The sequence below is a fragment of the Hydra vulgaris genome, chromosome 08 (genome assembly GCF_038396675.1).
Source record: "Hydra vulgaris chromosome 08, alternate assembly HydraT2T_AEP".
Taxonomy (NCBI): domain Eukaryota; kingdom Metazoa; phylum Cnidaria; class Hydrozoa; order Anthoathecata; family Hydridae; genus Hydra; species Hydra vulgaris.
The window spans coordinates 33803143-33827445 of record NC_088927.1 but is presented as its reverse complement, the minus strand read 5'-3'; the positions used below and the strand labels follow the sequence as shown (position 1 = coordinate 33827445).

The window sequence follows — 24303 nt, the reverse complement described above, 5'->3', positions numbered from 1 at the left end:
ATATTTTATATTACAACATCAATAGAGTACATATTTTACATTATATCATTAATAGAGTACATATTTTATATTATAACATCAATAGAGTACATATTTTACATTATCACATTAATAGAGTATAAATAAGTTGGTATGATTTTTTTCACATTAAGCTCCAACCAATGTTATCTTGCAGGCTAAAAATAATAAAAAAAATAAATTGTAATAAAATAATGCCTAACAGCTATGAAAAAACTTTTATCTAATTACCCCATGTATAAATTATAAACTTTACTAAAATCTTTCAAATTTAAGAATATTGCTCATTGGTTGTTACAGTCTTAATGGAGAATTAAGAGTAAAAGATAGAAGCAGAAAAAGTTGAACAAATACAAATTCATGTCAAATGTACCATTCCAAAGGCCAATACACATAAAGCACACGCTCGTTGAACATAAGTTTTAACCTGAACAAAATATTGGTTATTAAATTTTACCATCTACTGAGGTCAAATGGTAAACTTTTTATTTATTGCGTTATCATTGACATTTATTTTACTCAACTAAATATAACTTTTTACTATTAACTAATCTATCAAGGCTACAACTAAACTAACACCCTTTATGGTTAAAAAAAAAAACACTTACCATAAAAATTAACACAATTACGATTTCTTATAGTTTTATTGTTTTTTCATTAGTTACCCTTTCTCCATTGATTTGTTTAATTTTATCATTTAAATTGTTGATTAACAAATAAGCCACGTCAAAATATCCATTTCATTTTCTGACAGACCAAAACTTAAATCAACTTTGAATACAATTTTTCTAATCACTCAGAATAGATTTATACAAAAGATTTGGTTTTACATGAACTTTATTTTGAAGAAAAATGTTTTAAAAGAGGTGATAGATGCACCTTGAATAAGTTTATAAAACCTGTTACTACTATCCTACCGTATATTCTTGTTAACTTTTGAAAAAAAAATCATATTTTCAAGTTTCAAAGAAGAGAATATTCCCAGAATATCAGCATAAAACATTAAAAAAATATAAAAACTTACAAATTTACATGACTGAAGCAGTAGCACTACCTGGGTTTCAATATAAACGACTAGAAAAAGGTGTTGTATTTTATACCAGTTCATTACCAGTTGATGCAGACCTGAATGTGTATTTACAATAAAAGGGAATACCACTATCATTACCAAATTGGTCTCTTAAAAAACATAATGCAAATCTTGATAAAGTTAATATAATAATGAATTTTCCTTCTTATATTAGAAACACTGCATAAGAAAACCACAACACTATTTTAGATAAGATGAAATGTAGAGAGCATTTTAAGCCGCCAGGTAAGCCACTATATTTTTCATGAGATGATTCGGTATGTATTTCTTTTAATATATACTTCTTTGCAAAAAGAAGTATATCTTAAAGCAAAAAGTTCCCTTTTACTTCTTTGCAAAAAGTTCCCTTTTACTTCTTTGCAAAAAGTTCCCTTATCATCAATATAATTGTTAAATAAGATTCAGCAATTTCTCCTTAATGAAAGTGTTGATTTCTTATAGGATTTACAACATTTATATAAAAAAAAGAAAAATTTCTTGGGATAGTAAAAGAAGCTATTTTTTACAGGACCACCAAGAGTGGGGGGGGGGGGGCAATTAAAGTAGTTTGCCCCGGGCATCACATTATATGAAGCACCACATATGTTTAAAAAAGAACAATAAATTATACATACTTTATAAAAATTAAAAAACTACCTATTTTGCGACTATTTTGTATACTGACTATATTTAATATTTGCAAACTTGATAACGATCACTTTTTTTTAAATAATTTTATTTGGATTTTAAACTTTATTTACATTTAAAATAGGATATTCTACCAGATTTTCTTTTACAACTCGAACACACGCGTTTTGATTGGCCATTTGTTTGCATAAAAAAAACTTTTTAAGAAATAAATTTCTAAAAAGTTTGTTAAGTGGGTCTGAACAAACCATTATTCGACGGCAAAGTAAACAAAGAAATACAAAACCTTTTGACTATATTTCGACAAGAAATTTATTTTTATGGGGTTTTTAAATTATAAGAACCGATTTTAAATTGTAAGAACCGATTTTAAATTTTAGGAACCGATTTTTCTGCGATTTATAACAATAAGTTAAATCTAAAACTTTTTTAGAAAAGTTTAGAAAAAGTTGGATTGTTTGGTGTCAGGCTTTGGCATCGCGCTTTCGTTTTCCGTGTTTCTTTTGGGATTACCTTATTTACCGAGTTCCGCTGTTCAATTAGGATTGCTGTCTTGGAATGAATATTTTGCGAGAAAACAGGACTAGCATTGCATAACTTTTCTTTTACGTGATGGAGCTCACGGCTTGACGCAGTCAAACCGCTTGCAAATAAGCTAAAAGAGATCTTGAAAGCATTACATGGTCAAAAAGAGTAACTGCATATTATTTTTTTATGAAGAAAGGTTTTAGATAGTAGCTTTTTATTCTGAATGTTATAGATGGTTAAAACAGCTCTCTAAATTTTAATTATCAGCTTTCTAGATAAATTCTAAAGTAGATTTTTTATTCAAAATGGCGCATACATTTAAAAAGAGCGTTTTATCGAAAACCTTAAACTTCAGAAAAAGGTATTAAAAACGTGGTCAAACACATAGAAAATGTTTGATCTGGAAGAAAAATTACTAAATAATTTGGTTCAATTTATTTTAAGACGGAGTGATGCATAGTTTTAATTGAAATAAGCAACATTTTTGGGTAAGGTAATGTAGGGCTATATGGCAATGTGTTTTGTTCCGTTAAGAATCTAATATTTATGCAACAATAAATACCTTTAAAACAAAAATTAGTATAAATTAAAAGTCTGACTATGTTTATGAATTCACTTTTCTGGAGTCATGCTGTTATGGATTTCTTTAGATGATCATTAAAGATGTAATGGTATAATGTTTTCAATTAAAACTAGTAGATAACGCAGCCTAACAGTTTTGAAAGCACATTAAAATTTTATAATATAAACATGTCATTTTTGTAGGATAATGAATCTCTAATATATAACATAAAAAATTTTTGGATAATTTTCAATTAAGTTTTTGCTTTAAATTCTTTCTTAAACATAATTTCATCATGCTTTGACTTTTATAAGTACTTTGACTATTAAATTTGAATATCATATATTCAATTTGGAGAATTATGATATGATTTATTCTATATATTAAGAAAATTTGTAAAAAAACCATGGAAATTGAACCACGAGAATGCTCGTCATTCCTTAAAAATTAGCTAACAGAGATAGAAAAAAATATTCTCGAGTAAAGTCGAGAACGAGTAAATTTAAATATAATACATACTTAATGAATTCAGTTATATTTTACTATAAGTTTGTATACTTCATTGAAAAAAGATAAAATGGTTACTTGACCCACATTACCCCACTAAACGGGGTAGTGTGGGTGTATAGAATTCAACTAAAATTAGAGTTCCTTAGACACTTTTAAAAGTTATGCATAAACTTTTTTTTGAAGTAGTTAATTAAATGTTGTGTGATCATGGTTTTAAAATAGTTTTCTTCAAAAAATTTTTGTTTTGTTATATATATTTTTAGTCAGAAATAGGTAAAATTAGGCTCAGATTACCCCCACCTACCCTACCACAAAGAAGAACCCTTAAGCTTTAAATGTAATATATTCAATGCACTAGACAATCTTGATAGTCAAATTAGAACGAGATTTAAATAATTGAAATGGAATAAAACAAATTTTCCTTCACTCCCTTCGGGCATTTATTTTTGAAAGTTACGTTCTAAATGTCTTATAAACGTTTTTTAAACGCCTTTTAAACATTCTTTACGTAAGAATGCTTAGAAGACGTTTAAAAGGCATTTAAAATACATTTAGAACGTAACTTTTAAAAACAAATGCCGGAAGAGTTTGGTCTTCGTAGAAATCTTTAACAGACGAAACCTATGTTCTAAAATGAGAATGAAAAAAAGCAACAAAAAAAAAAGAAAAACTCTATCTAACAGACTTGAACAAAATTAATTTTCTGAGTTAAATGAGACATTTTAAAAAAAAAAAAAATTCTAGTTAGAAAAAAGCTCGTCAAATTCTATAAGAAATTTATGCAAAGAAAAACATTCAGTAATTCCCCAAATGTGTGTTTAACTTTAAAACTGTTTGATATTGCCCGTTTGATCCTCTAAAGGAGAAAAACCTTTCAAAAAGCTAGCTATTGTCAAGGACTATCTTTAGTTCACAAAGAAACAGGATCGATTGCTGAAGAGCATTTAACGAGGGAAGAGTATTGCGGAAGAGCATTTAACTTCTTCTTTACCAATGCTAAGAAAGGAAAATGAAAGAGTTTCCAGAGCTGCGGCCGCTGCGGCCGTTTTATATAATATAATATTATATATATATATATATATATATATATATATATATATATATATATATATATATATATATATATATATAAATATATATATATATATATATATATATATATATATATATATATATATATATATATATATATATATATATATATATATATATATATATATATATATATATATATATATATATATGAGGAAATCCTAGCTGTCCAGACGCGTGATACGGGTCTTCACCAAACCGACCATTTCTATACTTAACTATTCCACATTGATCATTTATATACTTATTCCTTACTTCAATATTATTTTGTTAACGGAAGAAAAATAATTTATTTAAAAAAATTACTTTAAAAGCAAAAAAACATATGCACCATTTTCGTATATGAAGAGCTTATAAGAGATTTATAAAATGGTTTGTTTTTCTCTTAAATGCATAACTTCAATAGCTTAATGGTTTAGTGCGCTGTCATCGGCGTTTTTTTTGCAAGGGTTAGAGCCGTCTCTTAAGACAATACATTTTTAATTTTGTTAATCTAATCATATATATTTATAACAATTAAATAAATATAGAAAATAAACAAATATAGAATAAATAAGACTTTGAATTGTTAAAATTTTTTCAGCTACTTTAAAAGTTATAACTATTTTTTCCCTTTATAGCAGCACATTCTGGAGTAGCAACACCTTCTGGAGTAGCAGCACCTTCTGGAGTAGCAGCACCTTCTGGAGTAGCAGCACCTTCTGTAGTAGCAGCACCTTCTGGAGTAGCAGCACCTTCTGGAGTAGCAGCACATTCTGGAGTAGCAGCACCTTCTGGAGTAGCAGCACCTTCTGGAGTAGCAGCACATTCTGGAATAGCAGCACCTTCTGGAGTAGCAGCACCATTTGGAATTGCAGCATCTTCTAGAGTAGCAGCAGTTTTTTTCTTTATTAAGTTTCAGACTATAATTTTTTTCAGACTATTCGCAGCGTATTAGTACTAATTAACTGAGCGCATTAATAACATAAGTATCTCTATCATTACACATGCTCAACAAACTTCTTTATGCGTTTTGATGTTTTTAGAAATTTTAAGTTTTTAAAAAAATTCCTTTTGTTTTGTTTGTTATAGTATATAATATCTTTGTAATGTAATATAATATCTAAAGAACTTCAAAACTGTTTTATTTTTTGTTTTAAAAAACCGAAATTAGTTATTGTACTATTATTTTATTGTAAACAGACAAAAGCTTTGTTTAAGAAACATTTTGGTTGATATCATTTATTGAAAATGTGGCACTTTTTCTCAATAACAGAGTTTTGTTTACTTTAAAAAGCTGTAGAATATTATTGGTTTTGACAAATTTGTTAAAATCAAATAAATAAAACGACAACAACAATAGCAACAATATATTTGCTAGAAATATAGATTTAGTACATAGGTTTAGTTTGCGTAAATAAAAATCGTAAATAATATACTGTATGATTCAGGTATCTGTGTATAAAAAAGCACTTTTCAATTTTTAATATATTAAATATGGCTCTAATTTTTAGTTGCTTAAAGTTTATATAATAGCTGTATTCAAATTGCATGGTAGATATTTAATTATTCTAATGACTTTTTTATGAAGAACCCATAAACGTTTTACTATTGAGGAATTTTGAACCAAAGTCGCAAGGCTATATGAGTTTTTTTTAAGGTTGACAAGTTTTCATTTTTATTAACGGAATCGCTTCAGTAAAAAAAACTTGTCCTCTGCAAAATTTTAAGGCTTCAGATAAATCATTAATATAAATAAGAGTAGTGGGCCAAGATCAAGGGCGGATCCAGCACTTTTTGGTCTATGAGATAGCTAACTTCCAGATATAGAGCAAACTCTAAACATGTATATGTTTATACTTATGTAAAATATTTTAGCGTTCAAAAATTATGACCATATAAAGTTTAAACCCCCTTCAGTTTGAGGGGGTTTCAAATTTTATATGGTCATAATTTTTGAACGCTGAGAAATTATATTATGAATTTATAAAATTTCTCGATGAATATAAGTCTAGTTGAAAATAGCACATAGAATATTTCATCAACTTTGTTGCTCTCACGTTTGGGGCAGGGGGTGAAAATTTTTTGGGCTTTTTTGTTCCCAGGCTCCTATCACCGCAATTTTTTGTAAAGCATCTTTACTTGACATAAGTATAAACATATAAATGTTTGGAGTTAGCTCCATGTCTGGAAGTTAGATATCTCGAAGACCAAAAAATGTTGGATCCGCCCCTGGCCAAGATCCCCGAGCAACCAGTACATTATTTAGCTTTGAATTTGCTCCATTAACAGATACATATTATTTTCAATTTGTAAGAAACAATCTAAACCAAGAGTGCAATTTTTCTCTAATGCCTTACGGTATGATGTTTTTAGTCAAATTTAGTAATAAAAATGGTGTTGAGTATATTGTTTGAAATCCTCACAAGAACCTTATATGTGTTAAAGAGGTCATATAAGCGATTAAACTTCAATATTTTATTCCATGTGAGTGTTTCAAGTATTTTATATTTGCGAGTAGGATGTTGTCTGTAATTGTTATGAATCAGTTTTAAATATTTCCGCCTTACTCCTCGTGAATCTGTGGGTAAACCAATCAAAACAAGACCGCTAGTTATCACACTTCCTAGCGAAAGCAACCGTAATTACGTACTAAAACTGTCCAGTCTGTTCTTCCGAGTCGCAGCGAACCGAGTCAAATATACCACACTCTTTATCAACCCTGACTTAATAGCAGTCGAAAAGAACTTTGCATGGCAACTACGCACTGAATACAAAAAACAAAACGCATCTCTACCTGCAACATCAACAACATTGTTCGTAATACGAAGTAACAAGATCAAAGAAATAACTAAAACCAGATAGCCACTAATCAACCAACGTCTCCAACTGACCACACCAATAAAAGACCAAGCACTCAACAACAAACAACACGTAAATATCTAGCACACTCCTGTACCAAACTCAATAAACAATAAACGGCCGACGAACTCAACATCATATAAGAACAATAGAAAACCTCTTCCAATAAGCCCAAAACCAAAATTAAAACAACCAACACAACCAAACGAGAAGCCAGAACAACTCATCTACTGAAATAATAACACTTGCTCGCTTAATGGTCAGAAAATCGACGAACTTAGAGCTAAAATCACCTCAATAGACCCCTTACTTCAACCACACATAATTTTGATTACCGAGACTTGGTTCACAGACACATCTGACACAAAATTGGTAGGGTACCAACTGTTCAATAAAAACTGATTCAGAAAAGGAGGAGGAGTCGCCATCTACACAAAAGAAAACCTCAATTGTTCTTACACCAAAATTGACCAACTCAACCGCACCTCCATTGAACAAGTCTGAATTAAACTAAAGTTTCACAACGAATCGATTCTACCAGGCTGTCTCTACCGCCCTCATGATCTAAACGACTCAACGCTCGATGAAATAATAAGTTCAATAAGCACTGCATCTGAAAAATACAATTCAATTGGCTGCTTAACCTTACTCGCGTACGGCGACTTCAATTTCAACAATACTGTGTACTCACATGTCGACGTAGGAGGTGGTATTGCGACTGTTGCATATGTACAAAACGATTGGCCGACAGATTGTAAATTTCAAGACTGTCTCGATAAAAATCATCTGAATTAGCTAATAACCTTTCCAACCTATCGCAGTACTCGTGAGGAACCTCCAAAAAATACACTATACTTGATCCTGACCAACAAACCAGACCGATCAATTGAAATAAAAGAAGCTAGTCCTCTCGGCTTCACAGCCAAAGGTCAGTCACACTGTTTTATCGAGGGAAATATAGCTCTCTCTGACCTAAAAATTAGAGAACCCGAAACAAACGACTCCTCTAACCTCTATAAGAAACGTCTCATCTGGTGCAAAGCTGACTACAACCTTATCTCTACGCGTATTGAAACATTTGGCTGGCATTCAGCTTTCGAAGGTTTAACAATTTCTGAAAAATATCAAACATTTATCGACAAATAAAACGAAGCAACCTCGTTACACGTCCCGTCAACGACTACTTCTTACACTAACAAGCACAAAATATGGATGACCAAAGATCTTGCAAACGCTGTCAAACTGAAAAGCGAACTCTGGGGCAAATTTATCGCTGCTAGCCGAACAAACAAGCCAACTCAACGTGAACAGCATAAAAATGCAAGCAAAGTAGTGAAAAGACTAGTCAAATCAGCTGTTCTTGCTTACGAAGAGGAACTGGTAAATAACAGCAGACGTGACCCAAAAATCATCCACTTATACGTCAAAAGCAAACAAGATACACGAGACACGACCGCATCCGTCAACTTGAAATAACTAACAATCAAACTACAACAGGTCCTACAGTAATATGCAACACACTTAACGATTATTTTCAATCAGTTTTCGAAATCAAGCCGCTAGGACCTCTTCCAGCATTCAACCTTTGTTCCACAAGCATACAACAACCGACCACACTCGCATCATACGAATCCGTTAAAGAAAAACTTTCAGACATGAAGAAAACCAAATCAATGGGCTTTGACGGCATTCACCCTCGCGTTCTGAAATACTGTGCTGCAGGCTTTGCTACCCCACTAACAATTATATTCTCTGAATCGCCTAAAGCTGGCAAAGTACCGTTTCAATGGAAGAAAGCTGAAATAACTCCCATCTTCAAAAAAGGCTGCAAGTCGAACCCCTTAAACTATCGACCTATCTCACGTACTTCTGTTCCTTGCGGGGTCATGGAAAGCCTTGTACACTAGGGTGGGGCAAAAGATAACAAATTTTTTAATTAGGGTCTGAGATAAATGAAAATCAGTGCTTTATATGAAAGTTAATATTACTCAAAAAACTGATTTTTAATATACATCATCGTTTTCTAGCAACTTAGTCTGCAAATTATCGTATTTTTGAGCCTATAGGTTTTCGCCTCTAATTCCACATCTTCGTAAGAAAATAAAGCAAGTAACCAACATGGCATGCATTACAAATATCAACCATACAAATGTTAAGTATAAGTGTCTTACTTATGGTAGGAAATCAGCTTTAGTTTCTAAACTAGGCAAGTCTATTCTCGATTTCTTCATTTGAATGATAACACCATGGCGTGAATCGTGTACGTAAACTTTACCGCAGACCGCCGATATATCTTTGTTATTTCTCTCAACATCTTGCAAGTGGCATGGAAAATTAGGTAGAATAACTTTTGAATGACTAACAATTGTTTCTGACGTGATGTCATCCAGAAGTGGAGGTGAAGCAAAGATGACCTTGTTCCAGTCGATCATGTCTAAGTATGACCTGCACGTGAAGTTAATTTTGATCAAGCTTTTGTCAAAACAACGAATTCTATCATCGGAATGTTCACTACGAGCATGCAGAATTTTTTCACAAGCGAATTTCCTGATATTTCCATCATCATCACCAACAGCTGCCACCAAGATGTTTTCCGGATGGCAAAAGTAGCTGTTGTTTTGTAAAACTGGCGCAACAATCTTCTGATCAGGCTTGTCAAGTTTCTGGTAAAGCGAAAACATGAAGAAGAGATTTTTGGCACGATCTTGGCATGTCAGATGAGATTTGATATGAAACCATGACGGCGCATAGAAGCTCAGTATGAATGAAACAATACGTCGAAGATTATGGGAAGGATATTGTTCGCAAACATACAACCTCAACAAACGGTTGGCTTTAGTTAGCCATCTGCCATGACTGACTGCACCAGGTTGAGCAGTTTGCAAATAGCCAATGTAATTATTACTAGCGTTGTAACCACGTTGAATTAACAGGCATATTTTAAGCAAGAACACATTATCTGTACTCAGGTCACTCATTACGGTCTCATCAACCTCAGCAACGCAACCTGATACAGGAGAGAAAACAATTATAGGTTTATGTTGAGGATCAAATTCCATCATCAACCAATAAAATTTTTTTTGAGATGTCGTCAGATCTGCCTGATGCTGGAACAACATGTTTGACATCGGTTTGGGAATGAAACCAAAGCAAAATGTTCTTCTTTTAACTTACGTCGAGTCGATCCTATACGTGTAAGAGTAACATCAATCTTACCATCAAAACCAAGACAAACAATTTCTTGATTTTCCTTTGCATGACTCACAACTGACTTCTTCCGATATGCAGATCTTTGACGGCGTAGTTTGCTGTAATGTATAGCATTTTCAGGGAAAAGAAATCCTAGGTCTTTCAAGACAGAATTCACAATTAAACAGACATCTCGATTTCTACTTTTAAAGCGATCAATAGCTTTACACAGTTCTGGATAATGATTTCTGTTTTGTGCACATCTGCTGCCATCACTATCACCGGTCTTCTAGTCTGTTATATCTGAATGATATAACAGACTAGGAGACCAGTGATATGTTGATATGGAAAAGACTTTCTGAACTCTTTTTCATATCAACATTATCAAAATCTTGAAAAGTAGAACTGCATTCAACGATTTTCAATTTCGTTTTCTCTAGGAACATTGCCGCTTTCCTTTTTCTTTCGTCTGACTTCTGCAGTTTACCTGTCACCACTGGATCGATATTTCCAATCACCATATTTCTGGTAGTATTTTGGTCAACCCAGAAATTCCACTCAATAAGAGGAACCTTTCTGTCGACTGGACATTTACAATCTGCTCTATTTGCAATTCTAGCACTAACGCACTTACATGGAAAAATGTCAAACAAATTGCTGAAACTTGACAATATCTTTTGATATGTCTCAGAAGTTTGCTTTGCATCAGGATATTTTCGTAGATCATTCGCTTTGTCAATTAGCCGTTTCACCTTTTTCATTACGCTATCGAACGCAATCGTAGGTATGCTAGCTATGTTATCAATCAAGTCTGTCGCGACAGTTCTCACAATGTCATTAACAGATTGGCACTGCTGTTTCTGGTGAAAACAATATGCACAGAAAACGTCTTCACATGTCGGTAGCATATTTTTTTTCAGTTCCTTTGGAAAACCGAACACTGAGTGTCAACTTGTACTTCTTGTGCTACAGCTAGCCATATCTAACTTGCTACTGCCAAGTTGTAACACAAATTAGATCCAAGTTTTCAACATCTACAAAACAAATGATATCTAAACTAACATTAATTATTACTACCTACAGGTTTCAATATATACAAGTCATTAATTAGCCATTCAGAATCACGAATAATACAAAACATAATATTGTGCTATGGTAAATATTTTGCAATATTTCGTTCAAAGTTGCAACTCCTAGACATGGTACTAAAAATTAAAAACAGCAATTTACTATTGTCTGCATGAAGCAACCAAAATTTGCCCCACCCTATTGTACACAGACATGTAACTGACCACTTGAACAAAAATAAACTCATCAGCTTTGCTCAACACGGGTTCCGAAAGGGAAAGGTTGCGTCACAAACCTACTTGATTTACGACATCCTGACCGAAGCTGCCCGCAAAGGTTACCCAACCGATATCATATTTACAGACTTTGCAAATGCATTTGACAAAGTTCCGCATCGACGCCTGCTACACAAGCTGAAATCTTACGGAGTGTCCGACAACTTGTACAAATGGGTCGAGAGCTGGCTGACTGAACGCCAACATCGCGTAACCATTAGAAACAATAAATCCGATTGGAAAACAGTCTCTAGTGGTGTGCCACAAGGATCTGTTCTTGGATCACTCCTTTTTCTTATCTACATTAACGATCTGCCAGAAGAAATACAACACCACTTTAAAATGTATGCAGATGACTGTAAAATAATTGGAGTCATCGAATCGAATCATGACATCATAAAACTCCAAGCCGACATCAACAAAGCTGTTAAGTGGTCGCACACCTGGCTCATGTCTTTTAATGTTGATAAGTGCAAAGTCATGCACACTGGGCGCAGCAAAACCAAAATATCAACTGCAACTTATACAATGAACAATCTAGTAGGCCAACCACACCAGCTATCATGTACATCATCTGAACAAGACCTAGGCGTTGTTATGACTAACAACTTGAAAAATAAAAAACAAGTCTTCACGGCTGCATCAGCTGGCACTCGAATGCTTGGCAGGCTCAAGAGGGCTTTTAGAGGTCAAGGTTCAGCATTATGGCGCACACTGTACACTTCATACGTGCGCCCACACCTTGAATTTGCAGTACAAGCCTGGTCACCATTTCTAGCTCAAGACATAGCTAAGCTCAAGCAAGTTCAACGCCGAGCCACAAAACATATTGCCACTTTAAAACATCTGCCGTATACTCAGAGACTAGCAAGCCTTAACCTAGCAACACTAACCGAACGACGTGAAAGAGGAGACCTAATTGAGCAATACAAAATTACGAATAAAATCAACAAAGTCAACTTCCAGATCCCTCAATTTCAACCAATTTACTATTGTCTGCATCAATTTACTATTGTCTGCATGTGGTATTATGTGGTACCAAACATCGAGGTCTCAAAGTACAGCCTTCGTCCGCGTGGACACACAAAACAATTGAAGGCACAATTTGTTAGAAATTGCGTTGAAAGAAACAACTTCATCACCAATCGTGTAGTTAAACCATGGAATGCCTTAAGCCAAAAAGCAGTGGACTCAAAGAACTTAAATACTTTTAAATATGAACTTTCTTGCTCCAGCATCTTCACTTAAGATATAATTGTAAAACTGTTTTCATCACAGAGTGGCCTGGTGTGCCACTCTTTGTCAACATTATGTAAATTTTGTTGACTATGAATTAAACAAAACAAAAGACAATGTAGGCATAAATTTATTTGTTTTTAGATTTTCTCGGTAAACGTCATTCAAGAAGGAGATGTTAAAAAATGATTGTAAGAATTTTGGAAATTTCTGTTATAAGTAGTTTTTAAAATTTTATTTGGTATGTTATTTGGTCCTGGCAATTTACTAAGGTCAAGTGGGTCGATAATTTTAAATTAATTCGTAGGCTTAATAAAGAAAGGTATTAAGAAAGGGTTTAATATCTTATTTTGTTAACTTTTTACATGGTTATAACAAAATTTATGAACTTGTGAAGATGGAGGTCCGGAAACAAAAATACCCCAAAACCTTGGGGCAATTTTGTCCCCGGACCTCCATCGTTGCCATTTTCTGCAAAGCCTCCTCATTTCGCATAAGCATGAACATAATTAAGTTTATAGTTAGCGTAATGCATAAAAGCGTGATATCTGAAACACCAAAAAATACTGTGCTTCCGGCATCGCTGAGTCAATAGGATTGAGATAAACAAGATCATTAGATTTTAAATGAACCCAAGTAAGGCAGTTATCACAAAGTAATAAAATGGTATTAGCCCTCCTTATACTTAAAAATATTTAAAAAATTTATGGTTCAAATAAGCATTTTAATCGCGAATCTTATTTTTTTTAATATTTATTAAAATTTAGTTATACTTAATTTCTAACTTCACGAGCCTCCGTGGCCTAATGGATAAGGCGTCGGCCTCCTAAGCCGGAGATTGCGGGTTCGAGTCCCGTCGGAGGTGAGCTCATCCGGTTTTTTTTACATAGCACTTTTAATAAATTTATATATATACAAATACTTTGTATATTATTTGTATGAGTTATATATATATGTAAATAATTTTCTGTAAGCCCAATATTATAGGTGCCTTTATGTTGCGGGTTTGTTTTCACATTGAAGAAACTTTTAAAGACTTTTTACAAGCATAAAAATTCCTTTCTTTATAAAAGTAAAGCTAATTCCACCAAACTTTCTAAATTTGTGTAGAGTATTAAAAAGAAAAGTTTAAAACCTGTCCTTTTGTGGAAAATTTTGATCAGGCTAAACGGTTCAAACCTGGAGGCAAATCGTGTAATTTATGCTTGATGGAGAAATGTCACGTAATTTCATCACGATTGCCTTTGTTAAACAAACAAAAGGAACTTGCGTCTAAATGTCGTCATGAAAATTATTAATAATTTTAATGCCATCTAAGAGGGGACTCTACATTATTTTTAATAAATTTTTTGTCGTTATTTTTAAGATTTGTAACATTTGATGATCGCAATTGAAATTCCGAGTTATGTTTAAAATAAACCGAGTATTAATCAATGTTAGGATTTTACAGTTAACAACATATTCAGTTAATGGAGAAGTAATGATGTGTTTAAACTTTATTTGAGGGATGATAGTCTTGGTAAACCTGCACATTACACAGTCTAGGTCTCACTTCGTGGATATCAAGATTCTTGGCCAAACTTAGAGTAATAGTGTGCCATTAAGTGTGATATCCCTTCGGGCATTTGTTTTTGAAAGTTACGTTCTAAATGTCTTATAAACGTCTTTTAAACGTCTTTTAACATTCTTTACGTTAGAATGTTTAGAAGACGTTTAAAAGACATTTAAAATACATTTAGAACATAACTTTTAAAATCAAATGCCGGAAGGGATATATCAATTTTTTTTTTAATTTCTAATAGCTTGTTTTTTAGTTTCGTTTTTTCAAAACACTGCTGGGATGCGTCAAAAGATTTAGTTTGAAGAGTTACAGTGGTTACACAAATATATATATATATATATATATATATATATATATATATATATATATATATATATATATATATATATATATATATATATATGTATATATATATATATATATATATATATATATATATATATATATATATATATATATATATATATATATATATATATATATATATAGTATATATATATATATATATATATATATATATATATATATATATATATATATATATCGTACACTCAGATCAAGGGTGCCAGAAGTCAAAAGTTATGGATATTGAGTTATGAATGTCATTTGATAGTTTGTTATGTGTTGTACATGGTGACAAAATACTCAGTCTAAAACTAATGTTTACAAAATGACACTCTTGATACAAATGGCACTCTTAGTTGGAAAAAATATTAAAAACTTAAATCTTCAACCCTGATTTTCTCAGTTTGACACTTTTTGACTTGTGGCATCCTTGATCTGGATGTACGATATATATATATATATATATATATATATATATATATATATATATATATATATATATATATATATATATATATATATATATTGAGCCGTACCAAGGGCGGGGCCGGCCGGACCGCGGCCTGAGGCGCCAAAATTGGGAGGGCGCAAACTTTAATAAATTAAAAAAACAATAATCAGTTTATGAAACCAATTTTCACGGCGTCACTGTTTCACTGTTGATAAGAAAATTAATTAAAATTCCGCCTCTTGTGACGAGAAAGTGAAAGTGACGAGAAACTACAAAACTGTTTCAAAAAGTGGTTGGTAACAAACTCAGTGGAGAAACAAATTATTTCAGAGGATATTTGTATTGAAATTAATGACAATTCAACAGATCCTATAATTGACTTTAATTTAGTTCAGATCATCATTTGGAATTAATTGAAGAGGAGATTTTCATTAGCCAAATTCAAGAAGAATTTTGCACAACTGATTCAGAATCAACCAGGGAAGATGAAAATGCCTAGCTTTCAGGCCCAGCTGAAATGGACGAGGATGAACTTCACTCAGAAATCTCAGAAATTCCAGTGGCCTCGGAAGAAAATTTTCAACATAGGGATCCAGCAACATGGCCTAAAATAACGGACAAAACAAGATGCTTTTTGATTGAGCATAGGCCAGAGCAAGACAGAAGAGAATTTTTCCCAAACACGCTGTGTGATTTTGACAACAGAATGCGACACTTCAGCTCAAAATGGTATGAAAAAATTCATCCCAATGGTAAAAAATTTGTTCGCACTTGGCTGCAGTACAGCAATAAAAAAGATTCTTTATTTTGTTTTTGCTGTTTGTTATTTTTAACAACAAAAACCAACAATTTCTAAGAAATTTCTAAAGTTTTTGTGACTGGAAAAAACTAAACCCAAGAATTCCTGAGCATGAAAACAACAATGAACACCAAAGATGCTATTCTGATCGGAAAACTCTTGAAAAAAACCTCAAGGAAGGAAAGACCCTGAATTCTGATCTGTAGAGAGTTATTAGTGGAGAGATGAAAAAGCGGAGAGATATCTTAAAAGTGATTGTTGATGCAATTTTTTTCTGTGCCAAGAACAATCTCGCCCTTCGGGGAACAACAGAAGACATCGGTCAACAAAACAGTGGCATTTTTCTGAGCTTAATTGAGTTGATTAGCCATTATTATCCTTTAGTGGTTGAACACATTGCGTCCGTTAAAGCAAAAAAAACCACAACATCCTACTTTTCTCCTTGAATTCAAAATAAGCTAATTGAGTTACTTGGGCAGAAAGTCAGGAAAGAAATTTTGTCAAACATCAAAAAAGCTAAATACTACTCTGTTCTGTTTGACTGAACTCCAGATACCTCCCACTAAGAGCAGATGACTCAGATTATCAGGTATGTCCGCATCAGTGATGAAACCTGCACAATTAAGGAAAGCTTTGTGGACTTCATTGAATCTCTCCAAAAAACCGGAAAAGGTCTTGCAACAGAGGTAAGTGAAAAATTGGAGTAGGATGGTGTAAGCATTTCCGATTGCCGGGGCCAAGGCTATGACAATGGAGCCAATATGTCTGGAAAATACAATGGCGTCAAAGCTCACATCCATTCTCTTAATGAGTCAGTAAGATTTGTTCCATGCGCAGCTCTAACTTTAAATCTTGTTGGTGTTCATGCTACTGAGGTTTCCCCACTCATGATTACGTTTTTTGGAAAGGTTCAAGCCATCTTTAACTTTTTTTCAAGCTTCACGTCAAGATGGGAAAAACTGATGAAAACGTTGACCATCTCATTAAAGGGAAATAGTGACACAAGATGGTCTACCAAAAAAGAAGCAATTACACCATTGCACAGACAAATCAAAGATGTTCTTCAAGTTTTGGAATCCATTATCTATCCACAATCCCATGACAAATGCTGTCACAGTTAGCAGTGCAAAAGAACTTCTCATTCATACTGATTTCAGTTTTTTGTGTTTGTTGGATTTCTGGTGTCAAATTCTTTCTCTAATTGACCGGGAAAACAAACTGCTTCAGTCAAAAACCATTTCAATTGACATTGCCGTAAAAAAAATGAAATGGTTGAAGGCTTTCATTCAGAATTTTTGAGATGTTGGGGTGGACAATATTAATAAAGATGCCACAGAAAAAGCTAACCAGAGCGGAATTGATGGTGGCTTTCCAATTAAGAGGAAGCTCAAAGTGAAGCGAATAGCACTTTATGAAGCTGAAGATGACTCTCACCTTCTCACAGCAGAAACAGAATTCAGATCTCAGTGCAACTTTGTGTTTGACAGCATTATTACACAAATAGAGTGGCGGTTTGAGGCTGATGTCTGCTGTATCCTCTGATTTTGGCTACCTCAGTTTGCATTCACTCTCTAAAAGTTCAGTGGATGAACTCAAGAAAAAAGCTGCAAATTTATCTCAAATTGACAAGGGAGGTTTAGATTCTTCCGATTTCCAGTCAGAAGTGGCAAGCTTTAAATATCAAGCTGCCGCAATGATGGACAACTTTGAAAAATCTAGCCCGATCGACATTTTGCAGCTCATTCATAAATATTCTTTGACTGATGCTTATCCCAACACAACAATTGCTATTCGCATCTTCCTCACCATACCAGTCACAGTTGCTACGTGTGAGAGAAGTTTCAGTTAACTTAAGCTCATAAAACACTATATGAGGTCAACAATTGGCCAAGAAGGTTTGTCTAGTTTGGCTATAATTTCAATTGAAAATGAAGTGGCAAACAACATTGATTTTGATGATTTTGAAGAGAATTTGCCTCACGAAAAGCCAGAAAAGTGGCATTGAACTAAAGTTTGTGCAACCTTAATGACAAATTTTACTTATAACTTGATGTGATAAATTTTGTGATCAATAAATCATTTTTTGTTTTTTTTTTTTAAGGGGGGGGTGGGGGAAGGGAGGGGAAGAGGGGGCGCAAATTTCTTTTCTTGCCCGAAGCGCAAAATTGGCTCGGTACGGCCCTGTATATATATATATATATATATATATATATATATATATATATATATATATATATATATATATATATATATATATATATCCATTAACTGTGTAGTTATAACCACATTACTAAATGCATTACAACAAGTGTAATGCATTTAGTAATGCGTAAAGTAATTGATCTTAAAAATACTAGGATTTGGAAGCAGTTCTTAAAAAAGAAGAGGATTTGGAAGCAATTCCATTTCCTCTAAAGCATGAATAAAAGATACAAAGTTATCAAAAAAAAAAAAAACATCAAGACCTCTCAGCTTTTGAATCCATCTTGTTCGGCAAGTATCATTTAATTTTTACTGGTTTGGACTTAAATAGATTTTGAGACAGTTACTAAACTTAGGAGATAAGTTAAAAAAATAAAAAATTACTTTTACATGGCCGAGAGAATTGTTCATTTTTTGAACTTGTTATGTAACCGCTATAGCTAAACTAAGTCTATGGCCTTGACAATGAACAAAAAGTAGTTTTATGATTAAGAGCTTTTATTAGAGAAGCAACTTCTTTTATATTCACTGTAGTGAAACCCGCACCATCATATCCTAGCCCTCTAAATTTACCTACATGAATCAGTAAGTTGGTTTTAGGTAGTTTTTGATATAAAATTTGCATTTTTTGGATTTGAAGAAAAATGGTTAGCTCATCTTTGACCATCACCATCAATAATAAAAAATAAAAGCTCTATAAAGTTGCCTACTCTAAATTTTTGTGTAGAAAGTTCCCCAATATCAGGATATTTGGTATCATTGCGATGTGCACGAAATCATTTCAGCCAAGAAATATTATTGTTTTGATTATTGGAACACATTTTTTTGGTCATCAGAATGAAGTTTCAAACAAGAATTATTTAAATCAATAACATTAGTTTAAAGTTATATCATGAAAGAAATGCATTAAACGAAAGGATTGACCTTTTATGTAAAACACAATATATCTCATGTATTTTAAAATCAATAACATCACTATTCCACCCTTGAAAAAACTTAAAAACTAAGTTTAAGTTGGAATGTAATGACTCAAATACTTTAGAATATACTGAAGGTTGAAAAGGCAATTCTATAAAAGCATTATCTTTTTTAAAGTTAAGGTTAGATTGGATTGTGACATGTTTTGCAGAACTAACTTCTTTTTTAAAAGAAACGTCAGAAAATTGTTTTTTATTTGTTTCAGTTTTAAGATTACTTTGAACAAAGTTAGAATCAATAAAGAGTAAAGGATAGGTAGCATCACTTTTTATAGCCAATTGCTTTTTTTCACATAAAATTAATATGGATTTTTTAATAACTAGTACAAAGTGGTATGGTGATCAGTGATTATTAATTTTGCTACACTGACATAACACCAGTAACACCATAAAATGTTTAAAATATTAAGATTTTTTGGTTTTTAATAGAACGAATAGAAAAAATGGTTGTATTCAAATGTTTTTTGAATTTTTTAAAGTCAAAATTGGGATATAACAATCTTATGCGAATCTTTTTCGCACTTATAACACTTTACTCGCACGTTTCTGCTAAAATCAAAAATATATATACTTTATTATAACTTGCACTCAAATTCAGGGGATGAAATCTGCGCCCGAAATGATGCTTTATTTGTTAAAACTTGTTTGGTTTAGTTCATACACTATATAAAAAAGGTATAAAAATTATTTTAGAAGTGTTTTTTAATAATTATTATTATTATTTCGTCATTGAATATAGTAAGCGTAAAATATTTTTACAAAATTCTTATAAATTTACAAGATAAGATAAATTTACTCGTTACATAAAACAAGTTACAAATACTCATTAGGTTATTCTTTCCATATTTTCATCAAGAACTATGTTCCATAGATGAGATCCTCTATATGAAATTGATAATAAAAATATGATAAATAAAAAAATGAAATAAACCTCAAAAAAAAAAAAATGCTTTTAAATGCAGTTTACTCAAATGATTTAAATTAGAAAAAGCAAAAAAAAAAATTTTTTTAAATTAGCATTAGGACCATAATGGCAGAAAAATTATCAAAAAATGCGTTTTTGGACTAAATTTCAAAACATAATATTTAAGGCTAGCCATCATCATATTACCTGAAATTTTGTACACTTACTCTAAACACTATTTTATTCCATTTAACAGATAGATTTTTTAAATATCAAAGTAAATGATGAGTTACGTAGATTTTCCTCATATTTTATTTATTTTTTGACGTTTTAGAGAGATCCGACTAAAAAAAAAAATACTGATCATAAAAAAAAATCCATCTGTTAAATGAATTTTATAGGTATTTCGAGCAAGTACTGAAAATTTCAGATCAAATGAACAATGCTAACTTAAGAAATTGTGTTTTGAAGTTTAAGTAAAAACAAAAAAACGCGAACTGAGATAAACAGCTTTGAAAAATTCTTGATATATTATTTACAATATTAATTTAAAATCCTCCTGAAACATAACTGTCATTACATTCTTTTGCTTTCTCCTCATCTAGGTGACCTTTTTTGATGGCTCCAAGAGTTTTTCTTCTTTTTTTTTCCTTCTCTGATGACTTGCACCTCATTTGACTAATCCTTTTTTTATTTTTAGAGGTCGCTTAAATATTTGATACCTTGCCATGTAAACCAAAATGTCTAAAAACACTAATAACACCCTTTGCACCATCATTGTATGCTAAAATAGCTAAATATGTTTCCATTTCCAGTGTTGATTTAGAAACAAAAACTCTTTTTGGTACACGAGCTTAAATAAGTCCATTAAGTGCCTCGTTAGCATTTTGTGTGTTTCCATTTAAACATTTTGATAACAGTTCATTCGATTGTAAATTTATAATTATTGGTAGAATTAAATCTTTTATCCACTGAGGTATGGTAAATTTGGGTTTATAATTCTTTTGATTTAGAGCCCAGTATTTGCACCAACTATATTTTCCACGAGGACAAAACTGGTGGCATGTGTTGGAATCAGGAAAATCAGTGAAGTGGATAAGTATGGCATAAAATGCTTTCTTTATTGAATACAAGTTTCCCACATTAGATCTGATTGCAAGACCATAGAAATTTTGCATTAAATTAATGCAGTTTTCAGTGAGTTTACCTCTGCCTGATATTGGTTTTTTAGTACATTTTTGAGCTTTGACAAGGTTTCGTAGACGTGTTCTTAACCGTTTTTGAACATGTCCAACACATTCCAGTATTACAGGCATAATACCATACTCTTTGTAAGGATCTGCTACTATTACATCATTAAAAGAAGATGTATCTCTATCTCCTAGATATTCTTTATATATCAACCTATTTTTTTGTAGAGATCTCTTAAACATAGCCACAGCATCTACAGATTCCATACTACCCGATGAACCCTTGTGATTCGATTCACACTGGTGATCAACCTAAACAACACTGATACTCTGGAGTTCCTTTTTTAGATCTCCACATTTTACATCCTTTGCAATGTTTGGTAAATATCTCTGCATCAATACATTTATCACTAAAAACAACAGTTACAACACCATTCAACGAATTATGACCTCGCTTTTGCCATGAACCATCAATAGAAATTCTAACTTCTTTCATTTCAAGAGAGTTGTTGATTGATTTGGTTTCAAAAGCAGCTTTTTGCATACTTTCCTCAGCAGCAATTTTGTATACTAACATGGCAGCTTTATTTAACTTATTAAAGCCATTAGACGACAAACAATAAAGATTCATACAGAAGGAAAAAGTTTTCATCGACTTATGACCAGCACCTATTTCTCGCAATCTGATGACAGCTCGCAGGTTGATCTCATATGGTGATTCTAGAGATGAAAGTTCTTTTTTTAACAGTATCAATAGGAAACTCATTTGTGTTTAAAGAATTCTTTGACTTTGGTGAAGTTTTAAAATTTTTAGAAAAGTTACACTTTGTACACATCATTTCAAGTAAATGACAAAAGCCCATGCGAGAACCAACATTATCTTTGATTAACAAATTTCCAATAAAGCAATTGGGACAAACAGTGTGTGCAATTAATTTCTTTAACAATAAAAAGTTAATAAGTATAAAATAGTCGTCAGATTCACATTTATCCGAGCTGAACGATACATCTAACTTTCTTGAGCTAACACAAGAAATCTCCTGATCTACAGGTTTTGATTTGAGAATATCAGATAGTTTAAACCCATTCCATTTTCTGCTCTTCTTTCTAGTACTATTTTGTTTATTTGGCATTTTTTTAATTTAATTTAAATATATATATATTAGGTAACCAAAAAAGTTCGTGCGGTTTTTGGTAATTAAATTGTTTTTAGCATTTTTTACAACACCCACATCGCACAAGGCAAGTAGCTTTGTTGCGTAATAGAACGCGTGTGTCACGCGCAGTTGCTGCATATATAGTGTAGGCTTGTAACGAGCTTACAGGAAAGGTTTTGTGTAAAGAAAGGATGGCAACCCAACCAACAATTATTCGATCTTGCTTACTTTACGAGTTCAAACTTGGAAGGAATGCAACACAAGCGGCCAAAAACATCTGCACAGCATTTGGAGAAGGTACAGTAAGTGAACGCACAGCACAGAAGTGGTTTCAGCGATTCTCTTCGGTAGATGAGTCCATCGAAGACCTGCTGCGTTCTGGACGCCCATTGTTGGTTGATGAGGATGAACTGAAGGACGCTGTCGAGTCTGACTCCAGCCAAACTTGCCAAGAACTTGCAGTGAGGTTTGCTGTGAGTGTTGAAACCATCCGCCTGCATCTGCATGCGATTGGGAAAGCGTGGAAGCTGAGTCGGTGGGTTCCGCACAAATTGTCGATCGACAACAAGAAGCAACGGCTTACGATCTGCACATCACTCTTATCACGCCACAATGTTGAGCCTTTTCTTGATCGTTTATTGACATGCGGCGAAAAATGGATTGTGTACAACAATACCAAGCGTTGCTACCATTGGTTGTCCCCCGATGACCCCATCCCAAAGACACCCAAGCCCAATCTCCACGAGCGGAAGGTTTTGCTCTGCATTTGGTGGACTACAGCTGGTGTGGTGCATTACGAGCTGCTCCCAACAGGCCAAACCATTACTGGACTGGTCTACTCAGCACAGCTGCAACGAGTTCACGACCTGTTGCTTGTAAAGCAGCCTGCACTGGTGCACAGGAGAGGAGTTCTGCTTCTCCACGACAACGCGAGACCGCACACCGCTCGCGTGACTCAGGACAAGCTCCAAAGCCTTGGTTGGGAGAGTTTGCCTCATCCACCATACTCGCCAGACCTCTCCCCTACTGATTTCCATTTTTTCCTTTCCCTGGGAAATCATTTAAAAGGACAGCAGTTCCGAGACCAGGACGCGGTTGAAATGGAGTTAAAAGCTTTTATAGATTCAAAGGACCGAGAATTTTTTAGAAGTGGAATAAATAAGCTTGTTTTACGTTGGAAAAAGGTTTTAGATGCTAATGGTGACTATTTTGATGAATAAATGTACTTACTTTTGTCGTTTTGTGTGTTTTTATTATATACGGAAAAACCGCACGAACTTTTTTGGTTACCTGATATATACATATATATATATATATATATATATATATATATATATATATATATATATATATATATATATATATATATATATATATATATATATATATATATATATATATATATACATATATATATAATATAAATCCAAGGGGTAAACAAACAACAACACTCCAAATCTTTCAAATTTGTTAACTGTTACAAAACGTGTTTAGTGGTTAAGAACAATGACTTTTAATTGAATTTCATTTCGGAAAACATAGAAGTGACATCAAACTTACAAAGCTTGAAGATTCCAGTGAAATTGAGCTTATTTTCAGGGAGAAAATGCCCTAACAACCATGTTAAATATTTAGTATCTCCGTTGCTAAGGAAAAAAAGATACACAATTTCTAATAAAAT

At 32.7% G+C, this 24303-nt stretch overlaps 2 protein-coding genes and 1 non-coding gene across 3 annotated transcripts; 2 read left to right on the top strand and 1 right to left on the bottom strand.

Annotated features, from left to right (window-relative positions):
* Positions 1-5015: 5015 nt before the first annotated feature.
* LOC136083266 (testis-specific gene A8 protein-like) lies at positions 5016-6591 on the bottom strand. The gene is made up of 2 exons (XM_065802666.1): positions 6523-6591; positions 5016-5312 (listed from the first exon to the last, which is right to left on the bottom strand). The coding sequence occupies exons 1-2, from the start codon at positions 6589-6591 to the stop codon at positions 5016-5018; spliced, it is 366 nt and encodes a 121-aa protein (XP_065658738.1).
* Positions 6592-13828: 7237 nt separating this feature from the next.
* trnar-ccu (transfer RNA arginine (anticodon CCU)) lies at positions 13829-13901 on the top strand. The gene has a single exon. It is a non-coding gene; the product is annotated as a tRNA-Arg (tRNA).
* An 8912-nt stretch (positions 13902-22813) lies between these two features.
* On the top strand, positions 22814-23842 carry LOC136083264 (histone-lysine N-methyltransferase SETMAR-like). The gene has a single exon (XM_065802665.1). It carries the CDS (start codon positions 22814-22816, stop codon positions 23840-23842), a length of 1029 nt encoding a protein of 342 aa, XP_065658737.1.
* The last annotated feature ends 461 nt before the right edge of the window (positions 23843-24303 follow it).

What these genes read in the sequence shown, in the direction of transcription:
- LOC136083266 (XM_065802666.1), bottom strand. Translation starts at nt 6,591, where the DNA reads ATGGAGCTAACTCCAAACATTTATATGTTTATACTTATGTCAAGTAAA. An exon ending in ATGCTTTACAAAAAATTGCG is followed by an intron (nt 5,313 to 6,522) that starts GTGATAGGAGCC and finishes AACTTAATAAAG; the next exon opens with AAAAAAACTGCTGCTACTCT.
- LOC136083264 (XM_065802665.1), top strand. Translation starts at nt 22,814, where the DNA reads ATGGCAACCCAACCAACAATTATTCGATCTTGCTTACTTTACGAGTTC.